The sequence below is a fragment of the Atractosteus spatula genome, chromosome 3 (assembly GCF_055471065.1).
Source record: "Atractosteus spatula isolate fAtrSpa1 chromosome 3, fAtrSpa1.hap1, whole genome shotgun sequence".
Lineage (NCBI taxonomy): Eukaryota > Metazoa > Chordata > Actinopteri > Semionotiformes > Lepisosteidae > Atractosteus > Atractosteus spatula.
In genome coordinates this window covers 36,531,960-36,554,281 of record NC_142708.1, presented here as the reverse complement: position 1 = coordinate 36,554,281, position 22,322 = coordinate 36,531,960, and the positions used below count along the sequence as shown (strand labels likewise).

At 37.8% G+C, this 22,322-nt stretch overlaps 1 protein-coding gene across 1 annotated transcript in view; it reads left to right on the top strand.

The window, feature by feature from the left end:
* Positions 1 to 6,870: 6,870 nt before the first annotated feature.
* The window catches only part of tmem175 (transmembrane protein 175), a 48,052-nt gene continuing 32,600 nt past the window's right edge, over positions 6,871 to 22,322 (top strand). The window contains exons 1-3 of the mRNA XM_088912128.1: positions 6,871 to 7,171; positions 7,762 to 7,800; positions 13,092 to 13,189. Coding sequence (XP_088768254.1) covers positions 6,938 to 7,171; positions 7,762 to 7,800; positions 13,092 to 13,189 — 371 coding nt within the window. The 5' untranslated portion in view covers positions 6,871 to 6,937. The remainder of the gene's footprint in view (positions 7,172 to 7,761; positions 7,801 to 13,091; positions 13,190 to 22,322) is intronic.

Below are 22,322 nucleotides of genomic sequence, written 5' to 3'. Positions count from 1 at the left end.
TGTTATTAAGGTTGTGTCTGTGTGTTCGTTATCTGGGTCTGTGATCTTTGGTCTGTATTTTTTTTCCTGGTGCATGCATGCACTTGGACTTGTTTTAGATTTTAGTGGTCCTTTGTATCACAGGTGTTGTGTAGGGGTAACTGGTGGTGTACCCCTCATGGAATTCAGATTAGAGGATTTTACTCGGCACATGACTTTGGAGAAGTTTAAGAAATGTCGCAAGGCAGATATTTTTTATTGAGAGCGGGTTTCTTTGATCTCTCATTTTCCTTGAGGATATCAGGGTCACCTTGCCTGAGCTCTTTCAAATCTAAACCACAACTGCCACCTACAGAACGTCTTCGGCCAGTGAACCACACACCATGATGTGCTGAAGTACTACTAACACAGTAATGAGGATTTAAACTCATTCTAAGTTGCGGCATCTATATAAACATATAAATATTTCATTTATATTATTGAAATACTGTATATAATAATGTACTGAAGCAATTCCATACACAAGCTGAAACAAAGGCCTTTGTGTTATGCCCAGGTGAGACAGAGCTGCCAGTCATCAGTTTCCATGAAGACTGATGACATTCTCACAAGGAGCTCGAGTCCACAAATCGTCACTTTGTCAGGCAGTTTAGGTTGTACACAGGAAGTCACTGACAACACAAGTAGAGATCCAGAAAATATGAGTATACATAACTGAGTAAACAAGCTGAAGGTCAAAGAGGAAAAAATTAAAGAAGTACAGGAGAATCAAGTAAAGCTGGAAAGGCACAAGGACAGAGAAAGACAAACCAAGGCTTAGTCAAGGCTAAGGCTGAGCAGTGCAATTTCAGGAAAGAGGCAATAAATAACCTCCTGGTAATGTGTTAAGTGCCATTTAAATATGGGCCTGTGGTACTGACAACCTGGCTGATGATGTTGTAATGGGAATGGACAGACTGGGTGATTGATTGGGAGATTAACTATAGGCTGTGGTGTTTGGGAGCTGTAGCTCACCCGAGTGTAATCATTATAACTTTCACCTCGTTTAGGGTTGCATCATTATTTTCTGCTTCCTGTATGAATTGTTTAAAGGATTTAATTGGAGGCTATTTGTTGCTAGGTAACCACACTCTTTAGTTATTGCCTGACTTTAATGAAAGCTCTTTTGATTTACTACCCTGAAATAGTGTTTTTTCCAAGCTAATAATAGTATGTGTTCTAATATTTTGATTGTTTAGGAAGGCTGTCATGTTCCTAGTTGTGGTTGTCCTTTAAGGCAATGAAATACAGTATAATCCACTTCTGCTTGTATTACCATTATATACTCTATATTATTCTGTTGGTGCCTCATTAGTTACATTATCAACAAAGGCAAAAGAACCAGTTCAAGTTTAATGAATGGACAGATAGGACCAAGATAAACCTTTACCAAAGTGATGGAAAGGATAAAGTTTGGAGAAAGAAATAAACAGTAGATGCTCCAAAGAATACCACCTCATCCTTGGAGTCATGGCCTGAAGTTACAGAAACATTTTGTCTGTTTATGTAGGAAAAATATTTCTGTACTTTTTTGGCTGTGCTTTACCATACAACATTAAAATCATCCAAAACATATAGCCATTGCAACCAATGCGTTCATCAGGAGATTTTTTTTTTTACTGTCCAATTCAGTTTTTACATTTAAATATAATTGGGCATGTATTTAATATGAATGGAGTTTAGAAAAATTTGGAGACTCAGAACACCACTATAATAGGTAAGAACATAAAGTGGTTGCAGCAAAGCATATCAAATGTATGCGACCAAATATTGAGTGGTATACTCTGAAAATGATTTACAGTAAATTGAATGTGATCCAATGTCTATGGCCACTTGAAATCACTGGGTTGAGCCACAAAATATTCTAATATGATCAAATGCATGAAAATGGACAAAAATAATATATATATATATAATATGGTATGCATCCTTCATATAAATATCATGATAACAAAGACCTTGACTGTGAAACTCAAATAGCAGTTCTGACTTTGTTGTCCCAATAATTTTGGAAGGAATTGTATGTTTAAAATGTATTGCGGAAAGAAAATATTTCTTACAACAAAAATAATGTAAAAATGTCATCAACAACTAATAGCAAACAACAATAATAATAAGTTTTATGATTTCTGAAATCCATAATTAATCCACCCAACATATTTTTCATCAATTTTAATTGGCACTAATGGTCTAAGTCCCTCTTTCAGAATTCTCATTAAGATGTGCTCCTGACAGTATTGCCTGAGGCCATGTATGAGGATTGCTGCCCTCAGAGGATTCTCTGGAGCAGCTCTGGGCAACCTCAGGGCCATTGTGTTTGAAAGCCTTTTGCTAGAGTACCACAAGATCTCTGAGTACTGTCACCTCATCTCCTTGGGGGCAGGGCTTGAGCCAGCTTTTAATACTCTTCACAAGAAATTCTAAAGGCTCATTCAATTATCATGTGACCAAACTGCCTTCAGGAGAGGATAATGTAATAATAAGATGTTTAATTGTTTTCACAAATATTCTTTCAAAATAGTGAAAAATTCCTCTTTCCATGCTAACCATTTCTATGTGTATTGATAAGTAGCCATGAGATTTCATATACTTAAAGAGCAGTTTAAGGAGAATTAATGAAAAGTCCAACTTAAACCAGTAATGAGGAAGCTATTAAGGCTTGTACTTTAGAGAACAAGCACTATTAGGTTTCACAAACTGAAAAAGTATAACTATGATTACAGAAAGGATATAGTGGTCCTGTGGATCTCATGCGTGTCTGATAAAGTTTTTCCCACAATTTCTGTGTCTACTTCCATCCCGTGATTTCACATACTCTTAATCATTTAAGAATAAAAGTTTTGACTTAAATGTCAAATGGAACGTTTTTTCTCTTGAATACTATAAAAAGAAAGCCTTACCTCATTGTTGAGCTGTGATGCCCGAGTACATCTTTGTTGAATAATTTTCTAATACTGTGAGAGTTCAACCTACTTAATAACTGAAAACTCCAGTTGATTTAAATCTACTTACAGTGTTATGTAAGGTCAAACAAAACATTCATAATTCAGATCATTCTGCTGGCTTTCTTCAGATTGAATGTTTAGACGATGCTTGTTCTCAGACTTCCACTGTCTTAAACATATGTGTGGCTCCTATCATACTTTATATGTGAGTACAGCACATACCTTAAAGTCACAAATTTCAAGAGAGAGGATAAAGAGACAGGTATCCAAGGACCCAGAAAGGGCAAAATGGAAGCATTCAACAAGAAAAAAATAGAATTCATATTTAAAATTGCTTCTCACTTTAATACAAGTTTATCCCCTGTAAAAATATGTTTGCAAAGAAATAAGGATTTTTGGCAGACAGCTCCCTCTGGTGTTGGTGGAAACTATTGTCAGATATAGGTCCAAATGTTTGATAGAATGTACTGTATTTGGACCAGTTCATTTAATATTTATTTATTTAATATAATATAAAGTTCATTTACTTTCATTTACATGCTTTACCATCAGAATTCTGAGTCTCCACCATTGCATTACTTAGATTCACTTATATATATTTATATTTCAAATTTCAAGAAGCTCTTCGTGTTCTATAATATTATTTCCCCTTTTTCTAAACATTGCTTTCTGTCACAATGGATGCATCTGTTAAATCCCCCTTTTGTTTCAGTTGCAAAAAGGGCCTGATCTCAGTGTGAGGAATTCTAGACCTCAACTCAATTACTTTTGTTTGTTGCCTGTGTAACCTGAAATACACTACTTCTCTGCTCAACAGGTCCATTGTTAGATATTATGTGCATTAGGTGCTAAAAATATATTGGGTTTTTTTGTATTTCCTGTTGTTTTGGTTAATAAAAGTGCATTTTGTTGGAAATTGTACACATAAAACACATTTGGTGATTCACAATTCTGCAAGAGGGCACATGCAATGGAAAGTTTGCTTAAATAAAAATCTTCACCAAAATGCATATTGAAGCACTTTTTACAGTGAGTTAGAGGTTAACGGCTACGCAAGTTCCTCTTTCTGTCAGTTCAAGAATAAATTACTGAGACATTGAACAGTGGGAGGATGAAGGAACCACAACTCTGAAATAGAATTCTCATTTCCTCAAAACACAAAGAGTGCAGAGTTTTTTGTCAAAAACTCTAACATTATGGAGCCACCAGTTTCTAAATGCCACATTTAAGGCTTGACCAAGTAAGGCCAAGGAAGAGCCATATAAGACAAGGTTCTATGGTGGTATCAGCTGTGCAACCAGTGAAGTGACAACAAATCAGAAGACTCTAAGTTCAGTATTTGACTTGCGAACTTGCTGTATTTGTCACTTACCCAGAATGGCCAGTGGTTAGCACCCTAACATACTGCATGCTGCATCAAAAGCTCAAATATTGGTCATGACCCATCCCTTTCAATCTTTAATTTCATTTGATTCTTACATTTCTTAATATGAATCTTCTTACATCTGTAGCAAACTGTCAGTTATTCCTGGATGCCTCATATTAATTCAGAGTCTGCCATTTCACCTTATCTGCTTTTAGTCCAGGCCACTAGTTTTATGTAGACAGATCTTCTGTGACTTTACTGGGAAGTTTGCCTGACTCTGCCATTTGTCTTCTTCAGCTTATTCAAATTTCTACTTTTTGCCTTGTATACTGTCTACCATGCTACTTCTCTACATCATGGTTACCATCCCAGCTCATAACCAATTCTTCAAAGAAAGGAAAACGGTTTTAGATCATCTAGGGGAAAAGGCACAGTAACTTTGATACCAGATTTAAAGAGGAAGTGAAAATATGATTTAGAAAACATAAGCTTTTTCAGAACTCTGTCACCTTAACAGGTGGGCAGAAATTATTCATTGTCTACTGACTGGCAATTAACATTTGGAAAAAAATATTTTAATAAAATATATAATTAAAAATGTCATTTCATATTTAAAATACCATTCAACATGCACCAAACCAATTCAATACCATGTTGAATAAAATATAAAAATCATACACATTAATTTATTTGGATAACAACCCTTGACAGACTTAACAAACACTATTATTAACAATTATAAGAACTCAGAGAGACATAAAATCTGCAACTTCTGACAAGATGTCAGGCAGACTAAATTATGTAACAGGCTTTAAATTTAGTGAAAGGGCACTGGAAAGACACATCCCCAGTAGGTACAGTAATGGCAGCTTTTGAATTGAATAAGAAGAAGCACCAGACAAACAAGCATCTATTTCACGGCCATAGCATATTACTTCAATAGTTGATTATTTTTCAGTGGCATCAGGGTAACTTTACTCATTTATTCAAATTACAAGAATTACTCTAAAAAATAGACACATATTCAAAAAACTAAAGCTCCAGTTAATTATACATAACAATAGTACAACTGATTGTCAAGGTGGAGTTTCAAAAATATTCAAATATTCATTGTTTATATTTGATAGATTCTATTTTTGTGCATTTGTGTTTTCTCCATTGTAATTGTGAGTGAAGAGATCATTGGTTATTGATGTAGCAGCAAGGCAATGAATATGTTTATAATTATATGTTTAAAAAGATGAAACTGAACTAAAAAGTCTGAAACTCAAAGATGGAGACATGTCATGGATAGAGGTGACCCCGTAGTGTATGACTACACAACCTAGCATTTATAAAGGGTTCTGGATCTTACTACCCTGCCACAGGTTCATTTTATCTCCTAGAATTACCAGTGCATCCACTGACCAAAGAAGAAAATTATCATATGTAATATCCCATTTATTGCAGTCTACCATTCTACACATCACTCAAAGGTATCCCAATAATGCAACAATTTCTATACTTCCTACAAATTACACAGAATACAATTCATCCACCAGGGGCACTTACTGACAGAACTGTATAAAGAAACCCACAAAGCCCCACAGTTACCAAAAGCAATGTCCCAAGTAAAAGTCCACTAGCATTATTTTCTGAACCCAGTTCCAGTCAGTGACCTGGTGTGGCTCCTTCCATCACACCACAGGAAAAAAAAACTGAAACCCCGTGTAGTCCTTTAGTGGCAGTTAGGCAACTTCTCCATTCCTGGGCTTCCCGAACAACATGGTTCTCTCATGCTCCCTCCTTACCTTGAATTCTCTAAGTCTTACATCAGGTAGGGGGGAGGAAGATGATGCCAGAGCCTTCTTCACCAGAGATACCAGAGTCCCTAGTGTCAGCGTCCTCTTCTGGGTCTAACTGCTGTGATTTGTCCCAGAACCCTTCCTTTTTCCAAAGTTGTGCTTTCTTTTCTGACTGGGGCTTTTTATACCTTCTTAGCAAAATGCTCTTGACTCTTCTGCTGCGATGTTGCCTGCTGCAATGTGTGGTAATGGTCTTATATCCGTGTTAAGAGGTTCGTTGATCAGGGCAGGAACTCAAAGAAAAGGGCAAGAAACTGAATCATTTCACTGGCGCATCACTGCAGTCAAAATCCATGCAATCCCAGACACCCAGTGCCCAACAGCCATTCTTTCCAATCTGTGACATCTAAACTCAGACCCCAGCTAGAGGTCCCCTGTCAAAAGTGAGAGAATGATCCACCAAAAAGGAACAAGCTATGAGGGGATAACCACAACACCTGATGTTGCCAAAATCAGTCACCACCCATACTGATATTGAAATAACTGTACATACTATTTTTACAAATATTTATAGAAAACACGTAATGCTTAAGCTGTTTGTGATTCCTATGTTTTTCTCTTTTTAAAGAATATGATTTATATGAATTTGCATTAGTGACATCCTTTTACAGTAAAATGAGAAAATAGTTGGTGTCTCTTTAAAAAAAAGGAAAATCACGCCTTATTGTGTCATTTCCTTGAGGAATGTGACTTCCTTGCTATACTGTAGGTCAGCTGTTCAGACTGGTTTTGAAGTAGTGTATTTGTAAATAGATGTGTTGTGGATGAATGTCGCTTTTCTAAATTCGACCGTTATTATGGGGAGAAATGAGGACAGTGAGATTATTGAGCATCATGTTAACGAGGACATGGAGAAGAAAAGCACACGGACGACAGATCCTAGTTCATTCCTGCAAAGTGTCACCTTATCTGAGAAAGACGGACACAGCAGCACACAGTCATCTCACCGTCTTCTTGCGTTCAGTGATTCTCTTATTTCCATAATAGCAACTGTTATGGTAAGAGTAATGTTAAATATCGACAATCGTTTAATGGGGCACGTCATTTAATTTAGTTCTTAAACATTAAGCCATTTACGTGACGCTGCTAAATTTGTATTTCTAGGATGAGTGGAAAGGATTGCAAATAAATCATACGTGGTTTTTAAGGAAGGATTTAGAGTGAGGTGCGCAATAGATATTGTTTTTATGTTTGTATTACTCATACTAACAGTTAAGTGCTAGAAACTTAAAGGGCTAACGTCAGAAGACACCACTTAAACATACTCGCATTGAGATCTGCGCTCTGTGCTTGTTCCGTTTTCATCGGCTCAGAACCTGCCACGCCGGATCGCTCAAGAACTCCTTACACTGCTGTAGCGTGTGGCTGTTTTGTGTGTTTGCTCCCCTTCTTTTTGCTATCAGTAGCGTTGTAGTAATAAATACAGTAAAGATGCAGTCTTTAACGCATGATAAAAAAAAAATCATCTGCTCGAAAAGCCAGCGTATCTAATCCTTAAGAATATAATGCAGGAAAAACGTCAATCTCTCTTACTAAAGTAACATTTGGAAGAATTTGTAAATGAAAGCCTTTTGGGTTTTTTTTTCAGATATTGCCTATTGCACACACAAAAATACAGCAAGATCAGGTAATGTATTAAGTCCTTTTATTTGTATGGTCTTAAAAACAGCCCTACCTGTGGTCTCCCACTACAACATCCAATAAAATTATACAAATCAAATATGTTTGGTAATTAAATATAACAAATTCATATATACCAGCATTACTGATATTATCCATGGCAGGTATTATCAAAATAACAATCATTCATTTTTATATTTTTCTTTTCTTAAGGAAATATAGCATAGCATTATTTGTGTGTTTGGTTCTAAGTAAAATTCTGGTGTATTACATTTTGTTACAAACCATCCAAGAATGTGAACAGCTAGACTGAAATCTGATTTATAAAGCTAACTCAAAGGGCTGTCATGTAACTACAGTTGAATTGCTCTTAGAGTTTTTAGAGATTTGATCCCACTGGAATTCAGGTCTTCCTGCTTGAAATGCACACAGTTTTGCTGAACTGAAATGGTGCAAAAACAGTAATTATTTTTGCGCTGGTCTTCCTATATGCTACAGTGTGGGTTTGCATATCCAGCTGAGGAAATGGGCACCTACCCTTTGTCAAGAACACTAGCAATAATGACAAGTACATGGAGATCATAGTGTAGGGGTTTTGTGAATTTACTGGGACAATTTATCAATTGTAGCAGTAATCACGAGGTGATTCGTTATGGCTATTAGAAAATCAATTGATCAGTAACGCACACACACCGATTCAATAAACTAGATACATTTATTAAAACATAAATTGTGCATATAAAACATATAACAGTCTGTCTTGATACAGATGGGAGATCTTACTATGAAGGTTATCAAAGTACAAGGTATATAATCACAAAGAGATGCAAAACACAAAGAGATACAAAGAATATGCTTCAGTATATTCTTTATGCTTCAGTATATATGAATTGAATTGATATCAACTTGTGTTGAGGTGACAATTGAATTCTCAAAATGCAATGTAGAACATTGGGTTTACTTACCCAGATATGGATTCGTATTTCCCAGCACAAACACCAAAGGCCAGCTAGCGGCTGTGTCCAATCACTGCGGCGTTCATTAGGCATCATCCCGACTTCCTCTGGCTCCTGGCCAACCAGTCAGGGTGCAGCACGGAGTCGGACGAATTAGGAGGAGAGATTTCTGCTGTGGCGATGTGCCCGACAGTGTTTCCCTCAGGAACCTACTAGTAGTCCAGCTGACTAGTTGAAAGTCTCTATACACAGAGGGTGACCGCGGGTCTGAGGCAGTCCCTCTTTATGGGGAAGAAACTTGGTTTGTTTCCGGTGTAGTGCTGCTAAATAAAACTTATTCAGGTTGTTGACAAGAGTCCAAACGTATACTCTGGTGATCAAGCGAAGCGTCCACGTTGGTATTGGCTAGCGATTTACGTACGGGCAATCTCCGGGGCGACACTTTGCTGAAACAAGGTTCCAGTCCCTATACAGACAACACTGGCCGTCATGTGTCTCTGAGGGTGTGAAAATTGGCCGGAGCAGCAAAGTTTCTGAGCTGTGCAGTTTACAGTGTGTTTTAAACCAAAACCAAGACAGGCGATGATTGGTCGAAAGTTTAGCAGGCATTTCAGACCCACGTGAGGTTACCACACCCTGCAGGTTCCTGATTGGTTGGTCAAGGTGAGAGATGAGTAAAAATGACCTCTGACATCTAGGACCACAACCCAGATGTTCCCAAGAATCTCAGACAGATAGGTGCCAGCAATGGCCATTGACCATGATAGCCAAGCATGGCTGGGCGCATCCCCATTTGGGAACTGCTCCTTATCTGACACAAAACACCTTAAATCAGAACTGCATGAATAGCTTTTCTGTGGTGCGAGAAAGAGAGATGGGGCTTAGGAAAGCACACAATACTTAATTCTGACTTATTAATAGGTTTTACCGCTACAATAGACAGAAAGTAAAGCTGACAATTGGAGAACTTCATAGCTCCTGCTTCTCTGTACTTCTCACTTTTACTTCTAGGTACAGGCAAAATAAACTTCACAGGTGTTGTTCTTTAAATTTGAACAATACCAGCACTGTGAATTGGTAATGTATAAATTATCCTCTGTGTTAAAAATATTGAAAAAAATATTTATTTCCTAAATTAGTTTTTTTTTAAATGATGATAAGGCAGCTTTCTAGTGCATCAGGGTGCGGCTCTAGTACTTTTAGTGAATTTAGAACTATAGCTTTCTAAATACTGGTCATTTCTGTGGCATGAAATTGCATTGAAATGTTCCCCACTTTGTCTGTTTTACTCAGACAAAAGGGCTTTGGAATACAGATAGAGGAGTGGGCTCAAATCCCAGGTTGGACACTGCTGTTGTACAATTGAGCAAGGTACTTCACTCAAATTGCTCCAGTAAATGTCCTGCAGTGCAAACAGGTCTTTAGGTCATCCTTCTAAGTCAGTTGATTTGAGTGGTCAAATAATCGAACATAAAAAGTGTTAAAAACCTAACGCAACCAAATGGAGAATTATTACATTCAAGCTGTAGTGCAGCAATCATTTCATACAAATGTATTATGTGAAATGAGTTATATATGAACACTAGCCTACAACTGAAGGAAACATATTTCTTTATACAGTCAACATAAAAAAAACTTCTCATTTTACATTTGAATTTTGTTCAAAAATCTTTCTTTGTTGATGTTGAGATAATTCTGAAAAGATAAGATAATATATGGTATAACCCACTGCACATAAAAATAGTCTTGCTGTTCTTAAGTTATTATGCAGAACTTGTTTTAATAAACATTTTAATAAAAGTCAGTGCAATACTTTTCATTCCAAAAAAGTGTAATTTTATTTCCATATATAGGAAAATAGAAACTAGTTCATCTATATTGGACTCAATCCCCCAATCTAATTCAGGCTTGGATCTGAATTGTTAAGGTGAATGTTTTTTTTCACATTAATTTTGTCAGCTCAATGATTCTTAAAGGCTCCATAGATTAAGGAATTATTTATTTTTTCTGTATGGAGAAAAGGTCTCATCTTAAGTTTTCCGTGTTACAATGTACAAAACCTAACCTAAGTGGTCTTTTAAATTAACTAATTTTAAAGTTTGTTTTTGATTATTTGTATTTAGGCATCCGTGATGTGACTGAATTCTGACATCCCAGTTTCATGGTATCAATTGGAGTGAAGTTAAATAGCTCCTTGTGGGTTAAATGTTTTCTTGTGTATCTATAAGACAAAGCAAATTACAACATGGCTCAGTTATCTGCCATCACTATACAGAGATGTGGCAATCGATGGAGAACTCTAATAAACTAAAACAGAAGAGTTTTTTTTACAGTTGCCTCTCCTTCACAATGTTGATCTTTTAATTGATAGCCACCAGTTTGTTTCTGCACATGGTATACATAACATTGCAGATACTGTATATCAGATGGCAGGGAGATACAGACATTCCAAAACTTATAGGAGCTTCAAGTCAAGTTCAAGTTCAAGAGCTGTATGACATTCCAGGTTCTTCCTTTTTTCTTTATCTACAGCTGAAAGCTACTATGAGTATTTACAGGGTTCCTTGGGGAACAGCATTTATTTGACACCTGCTATGTAAGATATTGTACTGATACAATTCATCTGGCGTCGTTTCTTTTCTTCTGCATTTCTGTTACAGCATTTTCAGAAGTCAAGTTCCTTTATGTCAGTATGGTTAAGAGATCTATTACTTGATGAGAATTATATGTCATGGGATAATAGAATGTATTTAACTGCACATCAAAGATTTAACATATCTGTCTGATGCCCTGCATTGCACATTGTACATTGTACATTACACATTGTCAGGGTTTAGTGGGAACCATTTCTCACCAGGTTTGGGAATATACAGAGGTCCACATTTTGAAAGAAAATATTTTCTTCTTTATCAGAGATACTAGAATAATTCATGCTTGAAATTGTCTGTTTTTTTAAAAAATCTGATTCTACGGATACCAAGAACTTATAGGACATCGCTTGCTGACCTTTGGTGATTTTCCTTGGCATCAATAGGCTTTTTGTTTTGGACAATTTATTTCTGGAACTTTCCACAGCCTGTATCCATGGTACTAACATACAGACAATTACTGTACATCATGGGTGTCAGAAATTGTCTTAGTCATCATCATAATCACATCACTTTCAAAACAGGCTTATCCAATTCAGGATCATAGTGGCCCACATCCTATTCTGGGAAGCCTTATGTACAAGGTGGGATACTCCCAATTTGGGATGCCAGTCCATCACATGGCACACACAGATACCAGCATGCACACACACTCGCATCAGGCCAATTTACAGAAGCCAAATAACCTACCCGCGTGTTTTTGGACTGTGAGATATAAACAGAACATCCAGAGGAAACCCACACAAACCCAAAGAGAGCATACAAACTCCACACTGATAGCACCCCAGGAATTGAACTTAGGTCTCCAGCACTCTGAGACAGCAAAGCTAACTACTGCACCCTCATGCCACCCTGCAATTGTCTTAGTGTTTTAGTTAAATCATTATTTTAGTTTATATACATTTTTAGATATTTTTTATCTCTATATTTGTTGCATCCATAGGATTTTTTCTCTTTAGAAATAGGTTGCCATTGACATGGAGATTTAAGGTTTTTAATTACTCATTTTGATTTTATTATTTTGTTTACAACATAAATCCAATATTAAAAAAAAAAAATTATTACTAAACTTAGGGATTTGCATTTTTAAAAACTTGGAAAATGTGTAAAAAGATTGTTTTCCTCTGGTTTTTGCAGTGGCAATTTGCTGTGATTGAAGGTACAATGTACTCTTGTAAATCAACCAACCAATCAATTAACCATTTAAATAGAATCTTAAGAGAGGTTATTATTTAACATAGATTTCCATGTGCTCTGGATCTACATGTTTATCTGCTAACCATAATCCAGGGATTTAAAATATCCTAGACATGATTCCCTAGACAATACATTATTTGGGTTAGGTAGAATGTGCATAATGCTTATCTGGATTTTTAAAACTACCATCAGATATCAGACAAAAAAATCAAATTTCTCTTTACCACCAAACCTACTGTAGCATGTAGAAATATTTGCTCCAAAAATATTGTGACTACAGGATAACCTGGTCAAAGAGATATAACTTTAGCCAGCAGGTATGGATCTATGTTCCATTTTAAGTATCTAACAGAGAAAAAGCATGTTTTGTTCCATCCTTTGCTGTTACCTTTTATTCCATTTGTCAAAGAAAAATCATAAAGCAAATGTACATTACTTTATTTAATTCATTTTGTGTTTATGTAATTCATAAATTCATTTGTGTTTCTGTGCATTAGGAATTGCAGAAAAGTTTGCAGCAGCTTCTTGCAACAAAAATTTCAGTTTACCTGGTAACATTTCTAATAGTCACTGTGGCTTGGGCAGCTCATATCAGGTAAGATATATTCAATTTACACAACCTTGCAGTTCCAAATTACAACCTGCTTGTGATACTGCAGTTTTAATAAATTCTGTATGTAAATTTTTATATTTCTGAACTTTCAGATAGTATTTTTCTAAAATAATTCCTAAAAATACATTTTTCTGCCATATACACAAATTATGTAAGATATAAGATTATATAAGGCCATATGCAATTTCTTATATTAGGAATTTGTCTTTTTCGCATACCACAACTTGATCTCTATGAGACACGCAGACAGGGAGAGATGTTTGGGGTTAGAGCGCAGGGTCAGCCATTTATACAGCACCCCTGGAGCAGTTGGGGTTAAGGGCCTTGCTCAGGGGCCCAACAGAGTAGGATTCCTCTGCCAGCTATGGGATACGAACCGGCAATCTTCCAGGCACAGGCACAGATCTTTAGCCACAGAGCCACAGCACCACCTGTGGCCGTGTACAGTGTCTTTGTATACCGTCTTGTGTACAGAATTTGCAGAATTTGTATACTATATATGTTGGTAACAATGTAAAGCATCAGCCTGCAATTGCTTTTAGTTACAGCCCCCCTTTCCTATTAGCATTACCCAGTTAGTATGTGAATATTTTTAAATTAGAGACAATATCATTGTAAATTGAGGCATGCAGCAGCCATAGAACAGCAATGATATTTGATATTTATGGTAGCTCTTAATTGTGTTAAATAAAAGATAAATATACCAGACAGCTCTCACTACTGTATTATTTTTTAATGTAATTAAAGTTAGCAAGATTCAATTGTCAAGGTACTTTAATCCACACTGTTCATATAAAGTACTTTACTTCAGTGAATAATAACACATACTCCATCCCTCCCTCCAATAGAAGTCAAGGTCAGTGTCCTCCTAGAATGGATGTACCCTTTAATATCTTAAATTATTTTGAAAAATATGAATTTACATGGTTCCTGAGCCCAAAAGTTTCACCCATTTTCTCCTTACAATTACAAATTCAGTTCATTATTTAGTGCTACAGGTATTTATAAAAAAAATTATAATAACCTGTATTTGTACTATACAGAGACAGAGATACGACATCTGTCTTTCCCAGATCAATTGGTAATACTATAATTATCATATTTTGTATTGTTTTATGTAGCCATTAATATTTGAAGGAAAAGGTCTTCAAACATTTGAAAATTATGAAAAAAACATAATCCAGCCTAAATATTTGTTACTGAAGAACATTAGGTGCTGTGTATGATAATCATGTAATTTATTCACTTATATAGTATAATAATAATTTTAATTATTATTTAATTTAATAATACATTTCTAGACACTCCACTCAAAGCGCTTCGCAGGTAATGGGGACTCCCCTCCACCACCACCAATGTGCAGCATCCACCTGGTTGACGTGACGGCAGCCATAGTGCGCCAGAACACTCACCACACATCAGCTATCAGTGGGGAGGAGAACAGAGTGATGAAGCCAATTCATAGCTGGTCATTATTAGGAGGCCATCAGTGGTAGGGGCCAATGGGAAATCTGGTTACACCCCTACTCTTTTCGAGAAACACCCTGGGGTTTTTAATGACTACAGAGAGTCAGGTCCTTGGTTTTACGTCTCATCTGAAGGATGGTGCCTTTTTACAGTATTGTGACCCCATCACTACACTGGGGCATTAGGACCTACATAGGGGGTTGAGGGTTGAGCACCCTCTGCTGGCCCCACTAACACCTCTTCCAGTAGTAACCTTAGTTGTTCCCAGGAGGTCTCCCATCCAGGTACTGACTAGGTTCACACCCTCTTAGCTTCAGTTGGTTGCCAGTTGTGAGTTGCAGGGTGATATGGCTGCTGGATATGTACAGTCAACAAAGATAAATATAGTACCTTACAAGTGTCTTTGCTGCGCTGGCCCTTATTGGTGTGTTGTATCACATCCAGTTTTACACTACAGGTCTTTCATTCCTTTTTTTGGCTTAGATATTTATTTAATCACTTTCTTTAAGATTTTCTTTTCTTTGGGAGCTTTTTTCACAAAAAAAACACTGATGAATGTACTGTAAAACTTGGGAACTGAGGTGTGTAAGGTAGCAAAGGTCTTGGCTGTAGCCTTGCTCGTAATTTTGCAATTGTGTGCTGTGGAAAAAATAAGTACACCCCCTTGCTTCAATAGCTGGTGTTGCCCCCTTTGGCAGAAATCACTTCTTGTAATTGTCTATCATTCGCTTACATCAACATGGAGAAATGTCTGCCCACTTAGGGCTTTCTTGCATGTACTGCCCGCTTCAAGTCCCCTCACAGCATTTCTGTGTGGTTAAGGTCTGGGCTTTTACTTGACCATCCCATAACCCTCCATTTCTTCTTTTTGAGCCATATTTTGTGGATTTGCTTGAGTGTTTTGGGTCATTCTCTTGTTGCAAGTTCCACTTACGGTTCAGCTTCAGCTTTTTGACAGATGGCATCACATTCTCCTCAAGTACTCTCTGGTACTTTTTATCTCTATAAAATGTGGAATTCATGGTCAACTCTATGGTGGCACACTGGCCTGGCCCAGAGGAAGAAAAGCAGCCCCAAAACAAAATGCTTCCACCACCATGCTTTACAGTTGGTATGAGGTTCTTTTGATCAAAGGCAGTTTCTGGTTTTCGCCAAACATGACATCTGGAATTGTGGCCACACAGCTCTACCTTTGTCTCATCCGTCCAGAGCACATTGTTCCAATAGTCCTGATCTTCACCTAGATGTTGTCTGGCAAACTTCAGTTGTGCATCTATATTCTTTTTTGAGAGCAGAAGCTTCTTCCTTCCTGACCTCACATGTAGGGCAAAGTTGTTCAGTCTCTTTCGGGTGGTTAACTCATGCACTTTGACACTGACTGAGGCAAGACTTGCCTGTAAATCGCTTGATGTCATCCTGGGGTTCTTGGAGACTTCCTGCAGCATCTTTCGGTCAGCTCTTAGGTTGAATTTGGTGGGTCGACCGGGCCTGGATAGATTGCCAGTGGTTTGAAATTTTCTCCATTTGTACAGATGCAGCCATTCAAAGTGCGCGGCACAGACACGTACCGGGGGTAATTGGCTACGGCTGCAAAATATGACGCAAAATACCGCGGTACGTGATTGGTTGACCGACAGGGGCACTCGTGGTGCGTTGGTCGGTCATAGAAAGATTTAAATGTCTTTACTGTGCCCGTTTTAGTGTTGAATATTTATATGAAATTTTACCACTGAAGGGAAATCTTAGTAGCTGAGCATAAAAAGAATAGGAGCATAATGCATGTGAAGGCCATAAATGATATTAATTTTGGAACATAAACATACAGTATTACAGTATATGGCTGGTCTCGGTACTTTAAAGAAAAAATACACACCAGTATTCCATTTCTCCCTAAACATTTTAAGCATTGAAGTCTTTAACATGTGAAATAGCGTGTAAAAAAGTGGTCGTTTTAAGCTTTTCTGCTAATATAATATGGAATCGCGTATCTAAAGAAATTTATAACGACATAATTATATTCGTGTACTGCGACAGGGCTGTGTAGGGCTGTTTCGCCTCTCTTCATGTGACTTCCCCTAGTAGCCTACTTGTTTACGTGCCTGATTAGTATCCCACAGGTTTTGTGTTCAAATCCAGCCGGCGCCGTGACATTTCTTTTAACAAACATTTCTTTGAAAAAATAGAATAGCAATATTATGGACAATTAATTGACTTTTTATATTTCTAAATATCACAACATGATCGAATTTAAGTCATTTTTAATAACAATGAATAGTCACCTTCTTTCCTTCTGACAACTGTCCCTGCTTCTGCTTCCTGCTTCTATCGTGTGTGTGTTTTTTTTAAATACATTTTAGAAAAGTGTAATCTATACTAAAAAGTTGTACACCCCCTGCTATATGGATACATATTGTAATACTTTCGGGTTCGGAGAGGACGGACACAAGAATTCAGACTTGCGGAGTTAAAGCAAGTTAAAGCCTTTATTTTTCTTCTCCGTCACCACCTGCCAGCCCGGCTCTCCCGCACCCCTGACCAGAGATACACAGCCCCCGCCCGCTAACAGCGCAAGAGAGAGAGAGAGAGAAAAAAACACCCAGGGATGCAGAAGCAGGATCCTCAAGAGATCAACAAAGACAACAGAAAAATATATGTGTACTGTATAAGATACTGTCCATGGGAATCCAAGCTTTTTTATCTATGCTAAGTAGTCTTTAATATTTCTTCATTACACAGTGAAGTCAAAATTCCGGGATGTGCCTATGTACGCTGGGCAAATGTTCTGAGGTAAAATTCTTCCAGCACAGGGGTACCTTTAAAGTGGAGACGACGGCACCGAAATTTTTTGGCATGCATAAAAAACAGCAATTCTGTCAGTAAGCCCTAAATGAATTAATAGCAAACATGGTTTACATAAAAGACATTTTTCCAAGAAAGTTTAGCCTTTGTCACTAATGAAACCACTAAATAAAGACATAAATATAGAAATCTTAAGATTTTTAAAATACATGACTTTGCTAAAATGTATTTAAAAATAAAAATGATTACAAACGCCAGCGGAGAGAGAGAGTGCTTACTTTGTCAGCACCCAGACAAAAATACAATGCTTTTATTCATTCTTAATCAGATGGTGAGAGTAAAGGGGGAGCGAAAAGGTTGAAGGTCAGGAAAAAGATTCCCTTCCCCCCACGGAAAGACAGACATATGTTTTCACAGTTTAGAAGTCCCCTAGATAAAACATCAACTTTATTTAAACTCCAACGAAAGTATTAATGGTTTTTAATTACCGTACTCTTATGGAACATGCCACCAGCCATCTGTATGAAAAAGCGCATTGTGCTGCTGTAATAGTTTAAATTAATTAAAAGTCTAAACAGTATCAGCTTATTTATGGGTTGTAATTTAAAAAAAAGTCCAAAACCGCACTCAAAATATAGACACCCAAATTAATAATGTAACATGCTACTGTTTGTGCATGAACATAGTTACTGTATACTGTTATTTCTTTAGATACGCGATTCCATGTTTTTTTTTATCTCTGGCAAGACCGGGAGTCCATAAGAATCGAGTAATAGGTTTCACTGCGCTTTGACAGATCATCTTTAAATCAATTGTTGATTTAAAGTTTGACAGTAAAGGTTTATATAGTAACGCATACTGTACAGCCTCTATTTCTCTATAAAAATCTAAAAGATCGTTTGCCTAAGAGGGGGGCAAATGCACTACAATAGAATAGCATACTGTAGAGGAAAACAGTATATACTATACAGTATAGTATAGTAGCTGCTGCAACCAGTCCAACCCCAGGATACAGTCCTCACGGACTGGGGCAAGGTACTGTAGAAGGGGTGTTTCACCCTCGCAGCCCCAAAGTGCACGGTGAGCGCCCTGGGGGTCCGGCTGCCTTGGTGCCCGGCAGGACACCAGGCCTGGCAGGGTGATGGTCGAACCGGTGTCGACAAGGGCTTGGCAGGGTCTGCCCTCGATGAGGCAGGGAAGAAATAAGCCCCGGCTGTGGCCAACCCTTCCCACGGCAGCAGGTGGGGTGAAGCGCTCCTTCTGGCTTTCCGGAGTGGGGGTAGCGTTGCTCAAGGTCCATAGTCCATAGGTCCCTCTCCCCACAGCGGTGGCAGATGACCAGTCGTCGTCGCTCCCCCAGCATCGCCATGCTGGCCATCTCCTCCTCCCCATCTGATTCCCCGTGCACCCCTCCGTTGGTCTCCTCGAATACGGCATCAGCCTGCTCAGCCAGAGCCAGGGCCTGTTCCAAGGGGACCGGCGCGGCCAACATCAAGTGGCGCTGCACCTCAGTCGGCGCCAGGGCCCAGAGGAACACCTGGAGCGCTGTCTCCCGGTGGGCCTCTTCCAGGAGAGTAGGGTAACCCTGGCGGGCTAAGTAGGCCACGTTTGCGGCTGTTACCTTCACTGTTACCTGGATACCTCTTTATTTAGAACTCACTCTTCCCCCTGCCTGTCTGGCTTCTTTTAATCCTTCTGTGCCCGGATTGCAGCGGGTAAGATGTTTTTCCAAGAAAAAAAGAGAAATTAAAAAAAGAGAAATTTCACCAGAGCCTCTTCTCGAGTCTAATTTTTAGTTTAGAAGGATTCAAGCAGGATTTTAGATTTTAGATTTTAGATGAAAGATAATTCCCTATTAATCAAACTTTAAGAGTATGTATCGGCTTGTCCCCCCCTCCCGCCCCTCTCTGTGTACAGTAGAGCCTCCTGTCCTGGATGGTGGAGCCCATACAGCTGTGTCTGGAGAGAATCCAGGGTATCAGCTTCAACCACACGGCTGTGCAGCTTGTTCCCCCCTCCCGCCCCTCTCTGTGTACAGTAGAGCCTCCTGTCCAGCCAGTACAGGAGGCTCTACTGTACACAGAGAGGGGCGGGAAGGGGGAACAAGCTGTCCAGCCGTGTGGAATGCTACAGAACCCTAAACAGACAATACACACTAGCCGAATATTTGACCGAGATATCCAGACACCGCTGGATTAACTCCACCAGCCAAGACAGGCAAATAAGATACACTCCACTGACATTCACAACAGCGACATATCATAAAACTTTTGCACATATTGTTAAATTATTACTTGTTTTTCAGGAAGTTAAAAAAACACTTGAATTACTTATCCAGTCTCTCGAAATAAAATTATTTTTCAAGCAATGCAACTAACGTCGGGCAATGTGTTTTTTTTAATCCAACATTGACAGCCACATCTTAAATCTTGTCAGTCAGCTCTTTTTTCTCTATTTGAATTGTGGCGATTCAAACAACTTGGGATAACAAGTGGTCTCAAAGTCACCGAGCTCACAGAGCTTCAACAACAGATGACAACTTCCTTAGTCCTTCCTTGGTCTTCTTGAAATTGTCAGATTATGAGTGAATAAAAGCATTTTATTAAAAACATGTTTGTGTTTGTTTGGGAGCTATATTATGTATTTTTCATATGTAAGATATAATGATGTGTTCCTGCTTACACATCGCACGACTTTAAAAGCTAGAAAAACAGGTTTCGATTCACATTATCTGGCGAGCCTTGTTTTGTCAAAGGACAGCACATACTTTGAAAAGACCGCAAATGTATTAGCAAGGGTTAATTGCACTATGGACCACACAAAGAAATTTAAAATAGTCTTCTTTAGGTGTGAGGGCAGGAGTGGATCGCAGCAGGCATAATCAGCAAATAAATAAGAAAACAAAGAACAGGGCAGGTGAGACGAGTATCCAGAGAGCGAGTGATCAGAAAAAGGAAACAATTGTTATGCCCGGGTTTTCGACACAATTTTTTTTAACTTGCTAATGCATCAGACACATTTCCTGGCGTATTGTGTTTTAAATAAAATAGAAGTGTTTTTCCCTGGTATTAGCTCATCGGTATGGTATAAGTTTTATCTGTGCCATACTGTATACAGGTACAGACTTCAAGCTGCACCACTGTATCGCTTTGGTAAGGAGACGGACTATGGCCAAAATCACGAAAGTCTGATGAAGACAGTCTCACATTTGTGGACAGTCTGTCCACAAACAAAACATTCCTGTTAGACAAGAGGAATGTAAAAAAACAATTACTTTTTGTCAATGAAAACCGGTGTGTGTGTCTCTCTCTGCTGGATGTCTCTCTCTCTCTCTCTGCTGAATGAATAAAAGCATTTTATTAAAAACGCGTTTGCGTTTGTCTGGGTATTTACTTTGTAATCTGTGGTCCTTTTAACTGTTTTTACATCTACTGTATTGCTTTGAGATGCCACTTTTAAAGGTGATATGTAAAATAAAGTTTTTTATTATTGTTATAGAGAAACATGATCAGATTTTCCCTGGTTCAGAAAAAAAGATCTAAAGTATACTAGTATACATTCCCTGTAATCTTTCCACTTGTATGTCATTAGAAAGTACAAGAAGTTTCTGCTTTGTCTAAGGATGGTATCAAAAAGTAGTCTATGTGGTGAGAAAGCTGTGCTTAATGATAATTAAGGGACTTAAAAGTAAAAAGAGATGCTTCATATTGCTTGACTAATTTTAAAAACCAAGTTATAAATGCAGACGCTCTCTCGGTGCCGCGCCGGGCTTCTGAGGTGGTTCCATAATATCTGGTATACGGAAAAGAAAGCGTACTGTAGATAAAAAAGCTTGGATTCTCATGTATCTGATACAAGTATCTTTTAAAACAGTCTTTGCTGTGCTCTTGAGGATCCTTGTGATATTTTGAGCTCTGGTTGAATGATAAGTGTCGCAGTTTAAATAATTTTCGAAGTTAGAAATTATGAAACACTCTGTTAAAAGCAAGGGAGTTTTTATGTCCGTTACAGTAAAAGAAAATGCCTGACAAAGTAGGGCTTGGACAGATTCCAAGTGCTTGTACATATGTGCTAAAGAAATCAGCAAAAAAAGTAATTCCTTTATTGTATTGGCTAGCTAATGTCCTGTCCTCGTTAGTTAGATCAACAAAATGCTGTGGTGTTTGTCAAAGAAAAAAATAAAAGTATTTTCGTTTAAAATGACGGTTAGAAAGAATGTGGACCAGCGTAATATTTTGAGTTTACAGCTTGTCCAAAGTCATTCATTATTAATACTATTAGTAATATCTTCGGTATAGGCTTTGATGCATAAAATATTTCTGCATAATTAAAATATTTATGATAAAGGTAGGTTGTGTACTTTTGTCCAACTGAGCAATCTTGCTTTCATAAAATATACCAACTTTTTAATGACTGATGATAAACATGCTGTAATACACAGTTTAAATTTAAAGCTCAAATGCTATTTCCTTAGATATGCGATTCCATGGTTTTTTTTTTTGAATCCCCGGTGGAACCGGCATCCATAAGAATCAAGTAATACTGTAGGTTTATTCCATGCTGAAAAAAAGAAGAAAGAAAACACATTCCATAAGAATCAGCGCTTTTATATAGCGCCTTTAAAGGTGGCTTCTCAAAACGCTTTACAGGATAAAAACGACAATAACAACAACAACAATATTGTATTTCATTGAACTTTGACAGATCGTCCTTAAATCAATTGTTGATTTAAAGTTTGACAGTAACCCTAACACTAACCCTATTTTATTTTTTCAAAGAAATGTTTGTTAAAAAAAAAGTCATGGCTCTGGCTGGATTCAAACACCCAATGTGTGATGTATAAGTTGGG